This window comes from Sus scrofa, chromosome 6 (assembly GCF_054392235.1).
Source record: "Sus scrofa isolate SSC_HxYL_T2T_F1_AM1 chromosome 6, Sscrofa_HxYL_maternal_Yorkshire_Landrace_v2.0, whole genome shotgun sequence".
In the NCBI taxonomy this organism is placed as follows: Eukaryota; Metazoa; Chordata; class Mammalia; order Artiodactyla; family Suidae; genus Sus; species Sus scrofa.
Window position 1 is genome coordinate 82097589 of NC_139388.1, and position 15148 is coordinate 82112736.

Consider the following 15148-nt stretch of genomic DNA (forward strand, 5'->3'; position numbering starts at 1 on the left):
GCACAAAGAAGCCAAGCGCAATGCCTAAGAAGGCCACCGGGGGGGAGCCTCTGGAGGCTCTGAACTCTGCTACAAGATGCCGTGGACAGCCTCTTGCCAGCAGTGTTATTACCACATTAAATAGCTGCTGCAGAGAATGATGAGAAGATGATGAAATCAGAATGATAGGGAAGATTTTCCCCTACAATTTCAGCAAGACTGGATCCTAATCTATAACACTGGCTTAAGCATCTTCTGGTCAGCAGCCTCTGGCTCCTCCAAAGGGTACCTGAGCATTAAGAGAAGGGAAGGGACAGAAGCCCCCAGGGAAGACTAGCCCTGAGCACTGCCTCCAGGCTCTGTCTGCACACTCAGGACACACTGAGTGGGTGGGTGCAGGCAAGGGGCGGGGAGTCCTGCGAAATCCTGGAAAACACAGGCTAGACTTATGACAGGCTCACTCTCTCTCTCTCTCTCTCTCTCTCTCTCTCTCTCTCTCTCTCTCTCGACACAGATTTCCGCAGGGAGAGTGAGAAACAGTGAGAACTGAAGCCAGCCCCTGCCAGTGCTGGTACCTCTCCAAGACAGTTCCACTTGTGGTGGTAGGGGCGGCTGAGTCACTGTCTCCTGTGCCATTGCTCTGGTTCAGGCTGGAAGGACAGATGTTGCTGACGGAGGCAGAAGGGAATTCTTCCGGGGGCTCATCAGGCCAGCCAAACTGCTCCTTAGTCTTGCCATAAATTTTTACAGCATCGATCATGGTGACACCTGCTGGATCCACCGAGGCCCCAACTGCAACAAAGCAAGAGAAGCCTTCAGAAAACACATTCTCTAAGAGGCTAATACCACCTCCTCCAAAGCAAAGACCAGACTAGTCTGGACAAAGTAGCAAGACACAGGGATTTCACAGGCACAGAGGAACTTTTTCTCCTGAGACTTGAACAGAACTTTGATCTTATGTAGATGCTGAGTGTGCAGAAACAGTTCCATGGACCAAAGGTTGCAAGAGTCTCCTAGTCAGAAGAGTCTGCAAATACCACTGAAGGGATCTCTGGTGCCATCAGGGTACTGCATCTCCCAAACCAGCCCAGGGATCTCTGACCGCTCCCTTTGTTCAGAGCACAGATCACCATCATTCATGCTAACAGCAACTGGGAGGAAGAGTATGACAGGTGGCCAGTAAATGGCAAGAAGAATCGCCAGCCTGATGCAAGGCTCAGGGGTTTGTACACTGAGAGTTCAAAGGCACTGCCAAACACCCCCCGGTGGCCTTGCCCTGAGGCCTTAAGAAAGCTTTGTGATGCCTGTGCTAATCCTGCCGCCTCTCTGCCCAATCAGTAAGGCCACCCAACCCTATAGAACTGAGCCCGGAAGCAGAGTTTACCCTATCGTGGCCCCTCGCAACCCTCCTGTCTCCTGGCCTCCTTTATATTGTGAATGAAGCTCAGAGTTTTACGCCAGCAGCAAGCACAGAGCTATCAGTAGAGCAGAGGGTGCCAAAATACCGGAGAGCCACAGAAAACTGGCTCCACCCCTAGTCAGCTGTCCTAGTGAAGAGGATACAGTCTGTGCAGGGGGCTAGGGACTCACTGAAGAGGTTCAGCTTCTTATCAGCCTGAAGGGCTTCTTCTCTGGTGAAGGGGAAGTCAAACCAGCGCGAGCGGCTCAGGTTAAGCTGCATGGTTCTGCCGAAGATCTCGATGTATGATGGGGCCCGTTCGATGGCCTGGGTCCCAATCTGGATCCGCATGCCTGTCATCACCATGGTGCTGTTGTTGTTAGTGATCTCGATGGTGAAGCCACCGGGCTGTGGGGGGAGAGGCACACATCCTAGAATGAATACAAGTTCTTTGGGGCAAACTTTCAAGCCTTCCTGTGACAATGACATGTGGGATCTACACGAAACCTTTTACCTGCCCAGCAATGATTTCCTTTTTTCCAAAGGTGGGAAAAAAGAGACAGGAGTAGACCCTTCAATTTCAGACTTCGTTCTCCCAGCACTAATCACCTCCTGCTGCCCTACTGTGCACAGTAACCCTGCTGGTAACACTGGGATAGGAGCCCTTCCGCGGGGGAGGAAGTATTTTCGGTTATTTAGGGACCATTAAACTAGAATCAAGGGTCAGTGACAGTAAGTCTCACATTCTAAGAGGAGACGTGTCCCCAAACTACACTGGAGGAGAATCCTTCCACCCAGGGACCGAACCCAGCGCAGCGTGGTCCCTCCTCACCTTGGTGTTGGCCACATACATGCCAGTGGAATTCAGCCGGTGCTTTATCTGCTGCGCATTGTAGACCTGCAGGAGGTCATTACCACCAAACTCCACGTCTGTCAGCTGCTGGTTGTGTTCAAAGAAGTCAATGGGGAAGGTCACCTGGCTGGACGTGCGGGTTGCTGTGGAGAGCAGCACCGGATCGCCACAGAGCATGGGTCAGTGTGGCCTCTACGACCGCTGCGGCCCTGAGCCCACAGGCACCACCCTAAACCTGTCTAAGCAAACCCAGGACTGAATGTTTGCATCAGGAAGATGCCTACATGTGGCTGGCTGGCCAGCAGTCATCATCCCCAAGCACAGCACGGCTAACAGGCCAAAGAAATCCGGCGTCAGCACTGGTTACACTTAACAACAAACAAGAGGCTCTCTCGGAGCTGGTTTCTTTAAAGTAAACAACAAAACTAGTTCTTCTTAGGAAAATGAGCTGCACAATTACCTTGCACAGACCCAGAACAAATTTCAGGTAGTGGGATGACTCCCGCCACGGTCTTTGCTTAGCCCAAGTGGCCCACTCCTAAATTCAAGCTTTCACTCCCCAAAGAGCCCTCGACCCATCAGGAGCAAGACTCCCAGCTCAGACGCCTAAAATGGGCTCCACACATCTCAGTGAGAAATTAACCAACCAGAGGAATCTACTCAATCAGTTCTATCCTGCACATCACCACAGGCAAGCCACTGTCCCTACAGCTGGAGAGAAAGCTTTCACACCAGGTCCAAGAGCAAATTCTTCCTGGGCACCCAGGAACTTCTGCCTCAAGTGGAGGCCAACAGGGGCCAGCCGTTTGCACACTGTGTCTCTACAAGTGGCAGAGAACACTGGTGGTCCCTGCTTCTGCCAGCATGCATCTCAGCCTTTACAAGCCAGGCAAGCAGGACGGTCGCCCTTTCTTCATGGATACTTGCCACTGTCTACCTGAGTCATCGTCAGGAATATAGGACCGCCATTCCCGTCCCCTTCCCTTCCCTTCCCTTCCCCTGCCTCTAGCGATCTTCTGAGGAGAGTTACTTACTGATGGTGGCTGTTTTTCGCTTTCGAACAGGCTTCATTATGCTGATGACACTGCTGGGCTGCAGGGACGGCTGAAGCCAGTAGGAGGTGTTCTCCACGTTGGCCATGTAGATGCGCAGGCTGCCATCCTCACACAGCAGGATCATCGTTGTCCGCTGCTGCTCATTGCAGGCCGTGTGCCTGATGGCGACCATGTCCTGGATCTAGGAGGGGCCAAAGGAGAGTGTGAGTTCTGGCACCTTCAGATCAGAACCTACAGGAAGAGGCAGCGAAGCAACGGGTTCCATAGTTAATTGAGGGGGTGCAAAAGGGAGGCAAAGAAAAGGCATCCAGGAGGACGTTCTTCTATAGGCCTCCCCCCAAAGGGCTGGGGAAGAGACATGACATACAAATTGAAAGCTAGAGCAGGCTCCTAGTCTATTCAAGTGATGGGAGAATGGGGGCACTGACCTTCGCTTTAGCAGGAAGAGTCTTAATCTCCTGGATAAGAAAAGTGTCTGGCTTCACCATCACTACCAGTGGCACTCCTGTGGTTTGCTGGACACAACACACCAAGCCAGGGTGGTTCATCACCTCAGACCACTGGCAAAGGGCAGGAGACGTCTTGCTGCCACCATTGGAACTGCAGACAACAGAAAGCGCCACGGTTAGGGTGCCAATCACCACCTAGGGGTTCTTTTCTTGACCTAAAGTCCATCCTCACCAGTGGCTGGACTCGCAGAGCAACATAACTACCCAGGGACTCAAACCATCCGCGAGTCTTGGTTTTATTTCAAGCCACGTATGTGCTCTCAATCACCCCAGTGTGTGCCTCCAGCAGGAGTCCTGGTTTAGGACCAGGCTCCACTGTATGAGGGAAGAGGTGGGCCCTATGTGCCCAGAGGCTGTCGACTGCATAGGGCCATGAAGCTGCTAATGACCCACTGTCTTATTAAGAATCTCCAGCACATCAAGTGATGTATGAATGGTATCCCTTTCACTTCATCCCAAGCTAAGTAATTCTCAAAATAGAGATCAGAGAGAAAGCACTACTATGGCTTTCCAGCGGCAGATAAGGAGAAGATAGAGTGCCTTGGTGGCTCCGTGGGTTAAGGATCCAGCACTATCACTGCTGTGGTGTGGGTTCAGCCCCTAGCCCAGGAACTTCCACATGCCACAGGTGCAGCAAAAATAAACAAATGAATAAATAAAGAGAAAGAAAGAAAAATAAAACACTCACCATCTCACATACCCCCATCACCTGGAAACCTGTCCGTGGCCTCCACCTCCCTGAACTCCAAGCATGCCCCCTCTACTGACATGTTTTCTGTGTACTGATAAATCCTCCAGGAGAAAACTTACAGGGCATGTGGGCAGCACGAGTGTCTAGGAGACACTTACATTCACTTCTCAAAACCCAATAATCAAATCCAAACCACATTTGCTACCCCGGCTACAGTGACAGGGCCACACCCCCTCCAAGCTACCTCTCACAGCCTGGAGTCTCCAGGGTGGAGGACAAACCCTGCAGACCACCTGACTGGCCAACACTGGGTACTCCTTGATTTAAAGGCACAAAGCAAGTGTTCCCACTGTGTCACAGTGAGTTAAGAACCCAAATGCAGCAGCTCATGTACCTAAAGAGACAGAGGTTCAATCCCAGGCCCAACAGAGTGGGTTAAAGGATCTGGTGGTGCTTCCACAGCTGCAGCCATTTAGAAAAAGCGGGGGGGGGGGGGGGCACCAAGCAGAGCCCACCTGCTGGACCTGGGCCCTGCTGGGTGTTGGATGCGGAGGTTCAACCGTAACCACGCACTCCCACCTCTTGATATTGATGGAGAAGAGCTGCAACACCTCCAGAGTCGTCCGACTGATGGTGGCTGCAAACGATCGTCCTTGACAGTAGCTGAAGAACAGCATCTGCAACACGTGGGAGTAGTAGACAGACACACCGCCACCTGCCACCTGGCTGTTACTGTCCTGTCACAACAAACACACCACACGTGCATTAATTTCTTGTGTTGCGTTGAGCACCCGCTCCCACTTGTGCTGGTCATTTTAAACCACGACTTTGGGCTCTCGCTCTCTAAGCATAAGATCCCTGTGGTAAATCTCACAAGTACAGTGAGAACAGAGAAACTTCAAATTTAGTCCTAAAGGACTAGAGCTTTGGCTATTAGGTAAAAAGAAGACAAGCAAGAAAAGAACAGAAGACTTGCTCAGCTAATTCAATCCAGGTAGAAGGAAATGGTCGCATCTGCTCTAACCTTCAGGTCCTCGTGGTTGATTTCCAACACGTTAGTGACATAGAAGGGTCCCTGCTGGGCACTGCTGGCCTCCTCCATGAGCTGAGTATAGATGTACCCAGCCGAAGACATTATGACAATGATGTTCTTTCCCTCTTCGTTGAAGAGGAAGGTAACATCTCTTATCTTTGAGCTAGGCAGGAGAAAGTAGAAGGTTGGACTCAAGGCATCAATAGACAGGTCATAAATCTGCAGGATGGAAGGAAGAAAGAGTAAATACGGGGGATCTAAGCCAGCCCCAGGCCCAAATTACACAGGTGAACCCAAAGAGCTGCAGAGGGTGAGGAGGGCACCCATTCTCCATTCAGCAAGCATCTGCAAGGGCTAGGCGCTGAGCATATGATGACGATTTAAGTATCTTTTTACTCCCCCTAAGGAATGAGCAGGGGCGAGATACACATCAACACCTTCTACTACAAGCACAGCAATAGCTGTGCACTTGGTTTGGGGGGGGGGGGGGGCTGAATCAGAATCAACTGTGTATTACCCACACACAGAAAGCTCCTGCTCAGCAACATAGCAAAAGGCGACAAAATGTTAGGACTTTGTATTTTTACTTTCTAAGAGGAGCTAGCACATAATGGAGATTAGGTGTTCAGGATTTCAAAGCAAAGCCATCCTAGGACCACATCATCAAAGAGCTGGAATTGTACCTTGACAAAGTCTGCAGTGACAATTGCTAACTCGGTCTGTGAACCGGGTAACCACACGGCTTTGATGATGAAGTTCCCTGTTGCCAGCTGGGGGTGTAAAACCAAGTGATCCGAAACAGAGCCCGAGCTGCTGAAGGTCAGCACGTGGCAGTCCTGGACACGGTTTGAGGAAGAGAAGGGTTAAAAGCTGCTTTGGAAAGTAGGCTAATTCATTCCAGAGTTCTAATGTTTCTTTTTCTTCCCTAACATTCCCTGCCTTCAGACAGTATTCAGACTGTCTAGTAACATATTCAGGTTTCAAGAACACCCAGAGATTATTTCCAAAACGAGAGAAATCTAGAAGATCTGGAAGAAATTGAGAGAGAGACTTCTTTGAAATTCCCAGTGGCTTATAAGCTCTAATATCTAAGAGAAAGTGGTCCTGAGAATAGGAGAGAGACAGTGACTGGGATCCACAGCCCGAGATAACTAAGCCTGGATCCAGATTGTTACCTTCAGCCCACAAACGGCAAGGTAGTCCTCCTTGCACGGATTCCCAGTGAGGCTCAGCACAGTGAAGGGCACGGGCGCAGAGGCCAAGCGGGTCAGAGTCAACTTCCTTTTGCTGGAATCTGCTTGCTTCAGGAGTGCTGAGAGCTGCAGGACAGTGATCTGCAAAGGACAGTTAGCAACGGAGTCTTAACCCCAGTCCTCTTACAAAACACAGAGCAGTAACAAAAGCAAGCTTTTCTTGTGCAGAAGTCTCTCAGGAAACCCCAAGACCAATACCAGCCTCTCTGTCTCCTGGTTAAAAGACACGGATTGCTTTTCAATTCCTCCTTCCAGAGAGGACAAAGGAGGTAAGTAATAAAACCAACTTCTCTTCATATAATCAGTTCATAAAATATTTATGTAATTTCCACACATGGTCTCTTCTCATTTTCTACGAAAATGTTTATGTTTTAGAGCTATCTTAATCTCAAGTTTGTTTTTCAGTTAAGACAAAGTTAAAATAACTGGTGATAAGCCAGAACACAGAAAAGCATGAGTTAAGATACCCTCTTCCAACTTCTCCAAAACATCATCAACTTCTCTGTGTCTTTGAGGGCTGGTGAGGCAGCGAGGAACTAAGCAAGGACCACAGAGCCTTGCTAGCAACACTCGTGTCTCTCAGCTTGTGTCCTCCAGGGTGACCAAACTGGAGAAGCCTGGAAGCCACACTGTCCTTGGTAATTGCCAGTGATCACCTCTGCCTATAGGCTCAACAGGCAAAGTGGGAATTTACTAAGTAGAAACAGTCTTCGTTCTCGTCATACTGGCTCTGAGTCCAATAAAGTAACTCAACGTTCCAATACAAAAGCCTGTTGAGCTCTGTCCCCAAAGCCTTCCTGGAACCCAATGGACCTTCTCCCCCAAGGGCCAACCTGAGTTTAGTCATCTGCTTTTCTCAGCACCAGAGACAAAGACGCCCTCAAACGGAAGCGAAGGAACCGGAGGACCCACCTTGCCTTTCTCGTGGCTGACTGCCAAGTGCTGGCGGCGCCCATGTGGGGAGGAGAGCACACACATAGCCACCCTCCTGAGCACGTGGGCGCTGATGAGCTGTCGAATAGTCTGGCCCTGGTCCCCGCTGTAATTCATTCGGACATTCTCAAAGGCGCCTTCCTGGGAGCCTAACGTGGGAACCTGGCAAAGAAAGAGAGTAGGTAATAACAAGGCAAAAAAGATCAAGTGGATTCATTCACACGATTCATGTGACTGATACTGCATAACTGATCCAAAAGCAACGGAAACCAGTCTCTGATCCATGAACAGTTAGAAATTATTATCAGTCCAATAACAATGCAGTGAATGTTTCTATAAAAATAAATTTAGGAGCTCCCATCATGGCTCAGTGGAAATGAATCTGACTAATATCCAAGAGGACACAGGTTCGATAACTGGCCTCGCTCAGTGGGTTAAGAATCCAGCATTGCCGTGAGCTGCGGTATAGGTCAAAGATGTGGTTTGGATCCTGCATTGCTGTGGCTGTGGCGTAGGCTGGCAGCTGCAGCCCTGATTTGACCCCTAGCCTGAGAACCTCAATATGCCACAGGTATGGCCCTGAAAAAAAAAAAAATGAAATAAAAAATAAATGTAATTACTACTAAGTACTGACTTTTAAAAAATGTAAAATTAAACTATCATTTTTTTTTGCTAGCGCCTGCAGCATATGGACATTCCCCAGCCAGGGAATTTGTATCATGTGCCATAGCAGGGACTCAAGCCACAGGAATACAATGCTGGGTCCTAAATCTGCTAGGCTACCAGGGAACTCCTAAAATACCCTTTTAAAAAATAAAATGATAGTGATAAAAGTGGGTTTTTTTTTTTTTTCCATTGATTCGAGTTGGGAAAATTTAAAGTCAACAATCTTATGGATCACCAATACCATCCCAATATTTTTTAGCTTCATCTTTAATATCTAAAAGTCTAAAACCATGACTCCAGAACTGTGACCTGGTTTTTTTTTTTTGTTTTTTTGGGTTTTTTTTTGCTATTTCTTGGGCCGCTCCCTCGGCATATGGAGATTCCCAGGCTAGGGGTCGAATCGGAGCTGTAGCTATCAGCCTATGCCAGAGCCAGAGCAATGCGGGATCTGAGCTGTGTCTGCAACCTACACCGCAGCTCACAGCAACGCCAGATTGTTAACCCACTGAGCAAGGGCAGGGACCGAACCCGCAACCTCATGGTTCCTAGTCGGATTCGTTAACCACTGAGACATGACGGGAACTCCTGTGACCTGTTTTTAATGAAATGCCATAACATATGTGTGTGTGTTTGTGTATCTCCAAGTGATTATTTTTCCCTTAAAAGCAGTCACCCTGTAAGGTCTATTCGTGCACCTCATTCAATTTTACACACCCTTTTTGGAAGAGCCGACACTTCACTTTCTACTAATTTACACAGCTGCTAAAGAGGCCGGGCAGTCTACACCCCAAGTCCTGTGTTCAATGCTGAGCAGCAGCTGTTAAGAGTGGATAATGACTTACTATGCCGTATGAAGAACTACAGGAAAATTACCTAAAGGGCTATTGGCCAAACAGGACAAGAATTATTTCTGCAAGCAAGATAAACCTTAGGGGAGAAGATACGCTTGGGAGGTTTTCTATTCTACATGTAGAAGGCACTTCTAACTATTGTAATTGCCCCCAAATGCTGCTCCTCACAACCTGAGGGTTCATCTGCTCGTATGGACTGAAAAGAGGACTACGCTCTGGGCTGGTCCACGTGGCCTCCAGATTCCCTCCTTTTGAAGACACAGCTCGCGAGCTGGCTTTCACAGGACCTTAGCTGCTAAGTTCAGGATGGCCAAGGTGGCTGCTGTAACTCACTGACTCCTCAGGGAACCAAGCACACGCTGGCGTCTGAGCAATCTGCTGATTCCCACACCCGCCCAACTCCATGGCCCTGACACACTCACCATCAGCTGGTCTGTCATCTCAACCACTTTGTCCACTGTGTGCAGCTCACGGAGGGCTTGTTGAGCCCGGCTGCTGCTCCCCACAGCTGACGCCTGCTGAAAATTGGTCTGAATGGCATCCATCAGGAAATTGAGCATGTCTAACACAAGAGGCGCAAAGGAGAAATTGGCCTGAGAAAAATCCAAATACACAAGGTGGGGGAGCGGGGGACAGAAAAAAATGAGTCACACTCATCATCGTAACCTTGCCAACCACCACCTTCAGAACCCAGAATCCATCTCCTCCCTTTGCTATTCCAGCCCTCATCTCACTCGCACCATCACACAGGATTTGATCCCAGTCAATATGCTACTGTGCTAATTCTAGAGCAATTACTCTAAACCAGGGGTCCCAAGGAGACACCCACTGCTCGAGTGCATCCCTTAGGTGCAAGCAGCTAAGCTCTCCCCGTGGCACCTAGAACGCTTCTTGTTTTGTACCAGCCTTGGGAAAACTGAGAAAATAATCATTCGGACTGTTCTGTTTTCTGTGCTTCACACCCTGATCAAGAAAGGGTGCTCTTCAACAACAACAATAACAAAAGACAAAAGACAAAAAGACAAAAAGACAAAAAAAAAAAAAAAAAAAAAAAAGGACTTCCCGTCGTGGCGCAGTGGTTAACGAATCCGACTAGGAACCATGAGGTTGTGGGTTCGGTCCCTGCCCTTGCTCAGTGGGTTAACGATCCGGTGTTGCCGGGAGCTGTGGTGTAGGTTGCAGACGCGGCTCGGATCCCGCGTTGCTGTGGCTCTGGCGTAGGCTGGTGGCTACAGCTCCGATTCAACCCCTGGCCTGGGAACCTCCATATGCCACGGGAGCGGCCCAAGAAATAGCAACAACAACAACAATAACAAAAGACAAAAGACAAAAAGACAAAAAGACAAAAAAAAAAAAAAAAAAAAAGGGTGCTCTGGAGGGTTTCCCAACTAAAACTTACCCCTGCACACCTCCCAAATACACCTCAGTCACAATTCTTCCCTACGAGCTAGTGACTGACACACACCTACTCATATTCACACTGTGGAAACCAGTAAACTCAGAAAAAGAAGAATACCACCCCACACCCACTACGGGAGCTACAAGGCGAGCCGGGAGCACTGCTCGCCCGTGGGCCGACTGGCCAGGCCCTGCGCCCACCTGGTTCTGCAGCTCCTCCCGGCAGCCCTCTACTGTGCGGCACAGGCTGCTCTTCTTGGGCTTCTCCTCGTCAGCAACCTTTCCGTCGCTGATGGTGACCTTGGCCTTGTCAGCTGGAGAGGTGCTGGTGTGGCGCACCAGACTCTCTGACACCCTGGGTTCACTCTGAAATGCAGACTCCTTCATGGTGGAGCTCATGCCACTGCTGGGAGTTCGCTTCACCAGAGCCTAGGGACAGAAAACGTCACAGGCGCAGATGAAATACTGCCTAAGACGCTGGAGGAAAACCTCACCCCAAGGAGAAACCGACCAACCACTTAGAGGATGTTATCCAAAAGTCTGAATGCTGATCTTCATGGTTCTTATCTAACACCTAATACTTTATTTACCCACTCACAGCAGCAGGTCTCAATTATGGCATCTGAAATTGTGCGGTCTTAGAATAAACCGCAGGATCTCTAAGTACACTGCAAGGTCTCATATGCTAAGTGAACTGCTAAGGCCATGATCAGTGACAACCAGAACGTACTCCTAGGCCCAGGCCACCATGAAGGTGACATGGGAATTTTCCCATTTGGCTTAAGCATGTCTGTGTTACTAACGAAGCACCCTTTCTAGCCAAGAGAATGTTCCAATCTCTCACCAAACAGCTGCCATCTTCCTTGGCACCACAGTCACAGAAGAAGGATCCGTATTTGGCATAGGAAATCTCATGATCCTTGTGGCACACCTTGGCACATACCGTGCACACACCTACCCCATCAACCATTTTGCAGGTGTGACAGTGGTACCTACAAAGGATAAGGACCAGCCAATGAGCCCAGAAGTTCCAATAATCAAGGCCCAGCAAACCCTCACCTAAATGAAAAACTATTCTTACCAATGCTGGTTCATGAATTCTTTCTGAGTGATGGTAAAAGTGCAGAGTTTATTGCAAAGAGAATCTTCATCCTTCAAAGACAAAAAAAATCTCTTTAATCAGAAATATACCCTTCCAAACAGGCCTCCACAAAAACACACCCTTTGCAGAATAAGTCGCAGACTTATAAGTGACCAGTAGAAACCTACTCCAATCAGAAACAGCCTGCAAGCTATAAATATGCTTCAATTCCAAGTGAGACTTAAAGGTTTTGTGGTTAAGAATAAATCTTGTGCTTTCTCCACAAGGAAGCTCACACCATGCCCATGAACAACTCATCTCTGAAACTCCATTTTGGATGCAAATACCAAGGAAATTCAAGGCAAGTGACTCTAGATGGAAAAAGGTACGTGCTTATTAAAGAGTCCTTCCCCCTAAGAGATCAGATCCCTACAACCTGCTCTGCAGGCCAGGAAAACCAGTCTGGTATTAGTCATGGAAGCTGTGAGAAAGCAGCAAGGACTAGGAAAGTTCGAAAACTCACAGGGGCTAGAAAAAAGGGCCAAGGGCTTGTTAGCATGAGCTCTGCAGGTGCCACTCGGCCGTGATCGTGGTGCTTACTTCACTTACCGAATCCTCAGCCTGGGAGTCTTCCTCTTCCACCGCCAGCTCTTCCACCCAATCTGAGTCCACCTCAATGGCCCGCTCTTCCCCATCCACCGAGAGGTGACTTGGGCCTTGACCATTACTCTGGCTCAGGGCATTGGTGACATCGGCCAAGTAAGACATAATATGGCAGGTGCACTCCAGGACTATCACATGCTAAAAGAGAAGACCACCACACCGTGGAAACTGCTGCCTCCATATTTTAATTATTATGTAAACTGTTTTTCAAGCTTTTTCCAATAAAGCTCAAGATCAAAGAAATGGTATAAAAAGCAAAGAAGAAAAACATGTTAATTATCTATTCCCTCAGCTCTTAACACTATTATGACTACATGTAGTTGGTCAATAAATTCATTCGTTCTTAAGCAAAAAGGTAACACTTTTAAAATCTTGTAAAATGAAACACAATTAAACTCGGGAAAATAAAATTAAAGTGGAAACAAAAACTGTTCGAGAAAAAACTAGGTTGGTACAGAGAATATATTGGTGGTGCCAGAGGCAGGGGTGGGAGGATGGGCAAAAGGAGTGAAGGGAAGGTCAAAAGGTACAAACTTTCAGTTATAACATAAGTCATGGGGATCTACTGTCAAGCAGGGTGACTATAGTGCATATGTGCATGCTGCTAAGAGAGGAAGTCTTCAGCCATCACACGAAAAAAAATATTTCCACTATGTATGGTGATGGATATTAACTAGACTTATTATGACCACTTTGCAATATATACAAACACCAAATCATTATGTCGTACACCTGAAACTAACGTAACATCCTCTGAATTATACCTTAGTTAAAAAAAAAAAGACTATATTAAAAGTATAAGTAAGCTCTCATTGGCTTTTTTTTCTGCCATTAGCATTTTTTAACCATTAGTGAAAGGCATATTGGGTTTTTAATTAATGCAGCACAGGAAAAACAGCTTCAGAGATGAAGTGAAAAATTTTCCAGCAAACCACTGCAGATCTTTCCACTTGCTTAAAAAACCCAACAGTTTGGCATCAAAGCCTCCGATGTGCAAGTTCCTTCAGTCTGCACTCTGATAGTTCAGTGTGGAAAGGATAAGGATTAGCAAGAAAGGAGGGAGAGATGAAAGGCGTTGTGGTGGGTCAGAGGCCTGTTATCTGCTCTCAGCCACTGTCAGGTTCATGAGTGAAGGAAGAAAATGCCGGAATGCAAGATCTCTGCCAGTTTCAAACTTTTTTCTCAGCAACAGGTCTAGAGCTAAGGAGGTAGACTGTAACCCCATATAACACTCAGAGCACACACTTCCAATGCAGGGGGCATTTTCCAGAGCACACCCACATCTAAAAATACCAATAATTCACTGTTTCAAGAAGGATATTGCTGGATGTTTGTTTACCAGAATAATTCCTTTCTATCACTCCTTGCCACCCAGAAGAGGCTTAAGGGCATGTAGTTAGCAATTACACACCTCGAGGCCTGTGAGATTATAGGCCTTATCCTCTGCAGGCTAGCCAGGGACAGAAGCCAATGGGAAAGACACTCCCACCTGGCCACAAAGATAAGAATCATCACTCCCTGACTGCTGTCACTCTTCACTCTTCTTACCTTTCCATGCATCACATTAGCATTCAGTTTTTCAACCACATTCTTCTGTGACAGGTATTTCTTGCTGTCCAGAAAAAAAAGGGGGGGGGGGGAACGACACAAAATCATCTAAGGAACCAAAGAAAGTTTCTCTACAAATCTTGCATCAGTCTGTGGACAGTGTGAACTAAAGGCATTCTTAGAAAATTATGTAGGTGATCAGAGATCTGGGGGCTCTGCTCCTATCAGTGACAGGTGGTATGCTTTCCCCAGGACCTCAAGGAAATGCTACTAATAATGAAGATCAAGTCTAAAGTGAGTGGTTGTTGGCTACTCCCTCAATCCCCAATAAAAAGGCGGAGGTTTGAGTTTCTTTTATACTCACTCTGCGCTACAAAGAAAATAATCTGCAACTAATTATCCCCTTTTTCTCTAATGTTGTAACCTACAGGTTGGGTTCCTCCAATTTCATCCTCTTACCATCTACTCAGCCAGTCCACAGCAGCATTATGGAGCTGAAGATGGCCAGCACCTTGACCTGCACTGGCTAGGGTAGCCATCACAACCATGAGTTCAGGGAAACCAGTCCCATCACCGTTGGCCAGCATCTCTGTTGCCATGGGGATCAGGGTGCCCAACAGCACGGCACACACACCTTCCCCAACTTGGCTAGTAAAAAAGAAACAGCAAATTGATAAGTAAGTAATCAGCAGGAACCTGACTTCATACCTCTAAATTTGTAAGAATAATTGAGAGAAGTTTAAACATTAAATGCATGATTATACATACTAGGGCCAGGCGTGGACTTGGGCTACTACAGCACAAGACATTCACCCATGTTACAAATGACAGGCCAAGTCACACACAAGTTTTTCCATAGGAAGATCTAGGAGCTCTACTAGATTCCTTGAGTCTGTTGAGATGGAGCAGTGAGTGGAATCACAGAAAACGCTAGAAACTGATACCTGAAGGAAAGATGGCCACAAGCGCTCTGTCCTTATTTCTGGGGCTGTTACAACAAGTGAAGTAAATGCAATAGCTCTACCTGTTTTCCCGAACAATGTACGTTGTCAGTAACTGTAGCAGCTGCCTGTTCTCCTGGATCACGTCCAGCTGATCAGAATCTTTGGGGGGTGATGCAGTCATACGGGTGAGCCAGGCCTGGAGACGCACAGGCTCCACACATGCCAGCTGTGCCAGCGAGCCACAGAGATGCAGAAGGCTTGGGTTAGGGCTCTTCTCAGCTAGGGACAGACC

The 15148-nt window shown here is 47.9% G+C and overlaps 1 protein-coding gene across 35 annotated transcripts in view; it reads right to left on the reverse strand.

Annotated features, from left to right (window-relative positions):
• The window catches only part of UBR4 (ubiquitin protein ligase E3 component n-recognin 4), a 139715-nt gene that overhangs the window by 78559 nt on the left and 46008 nt on the right, over positions 1–15148 (reverse strand). For all 35 annotated transcript variants that reach the window (XM_084963083.1, XM_084963100.1, XM_084963091.1 and 32 more), the window contains exons 32-49: positions 14937–15135; positions 14372–14560; positions 13913–13976; positions 12311–12502; positions 11702–11772; positions 11465–11612; positions 10822–11049; positions 9645–9815; positions 7685–7867; positions 6695–6853; positions 6203–6355; positions 5511–5738; positions 5066–5223; positions 3715–3886; positions 3266–3467; positions 2211–2374; positions 1570–1786; positions 555–771 (exon numbers count right to left, since the gene is read on the reverse strand). In XM_084963083.1, coding sequence (XP_084819209.1) covers positions 555–771; positions 1570–1786; positions 2211–2374; positions 3266–3467; positions 3715–3886; positions 5066–5223; positions 5511–5738; positions 6203–6355; positions 6695–6853; positions 7685–7867; positions 9645–9815; positions 10822–11049; positions 11465–11612; positions 11702–11772; positions 12311–12502; positions 13913–13976; positions 14372–14560; positions 14937–15135 — 3115 coding nt within the window. The remainder of the gene's footprint in view (positions 1–554; positions 772–1569; positions 1787–2210; positions 2375–3265; positions 3468–3714; positions 3887–5065; positions 5224–5510; positions 5739–6202; positions 6356–6694; positions 6854–7684; positions 7868–9644; positions 9816–10821; positions 11050–11464; positions 11613–11701; positions 11773–12310; positions 12503–13912; positions 13977–14371; positions 14561–14936; positions 15136–15148) is intronic.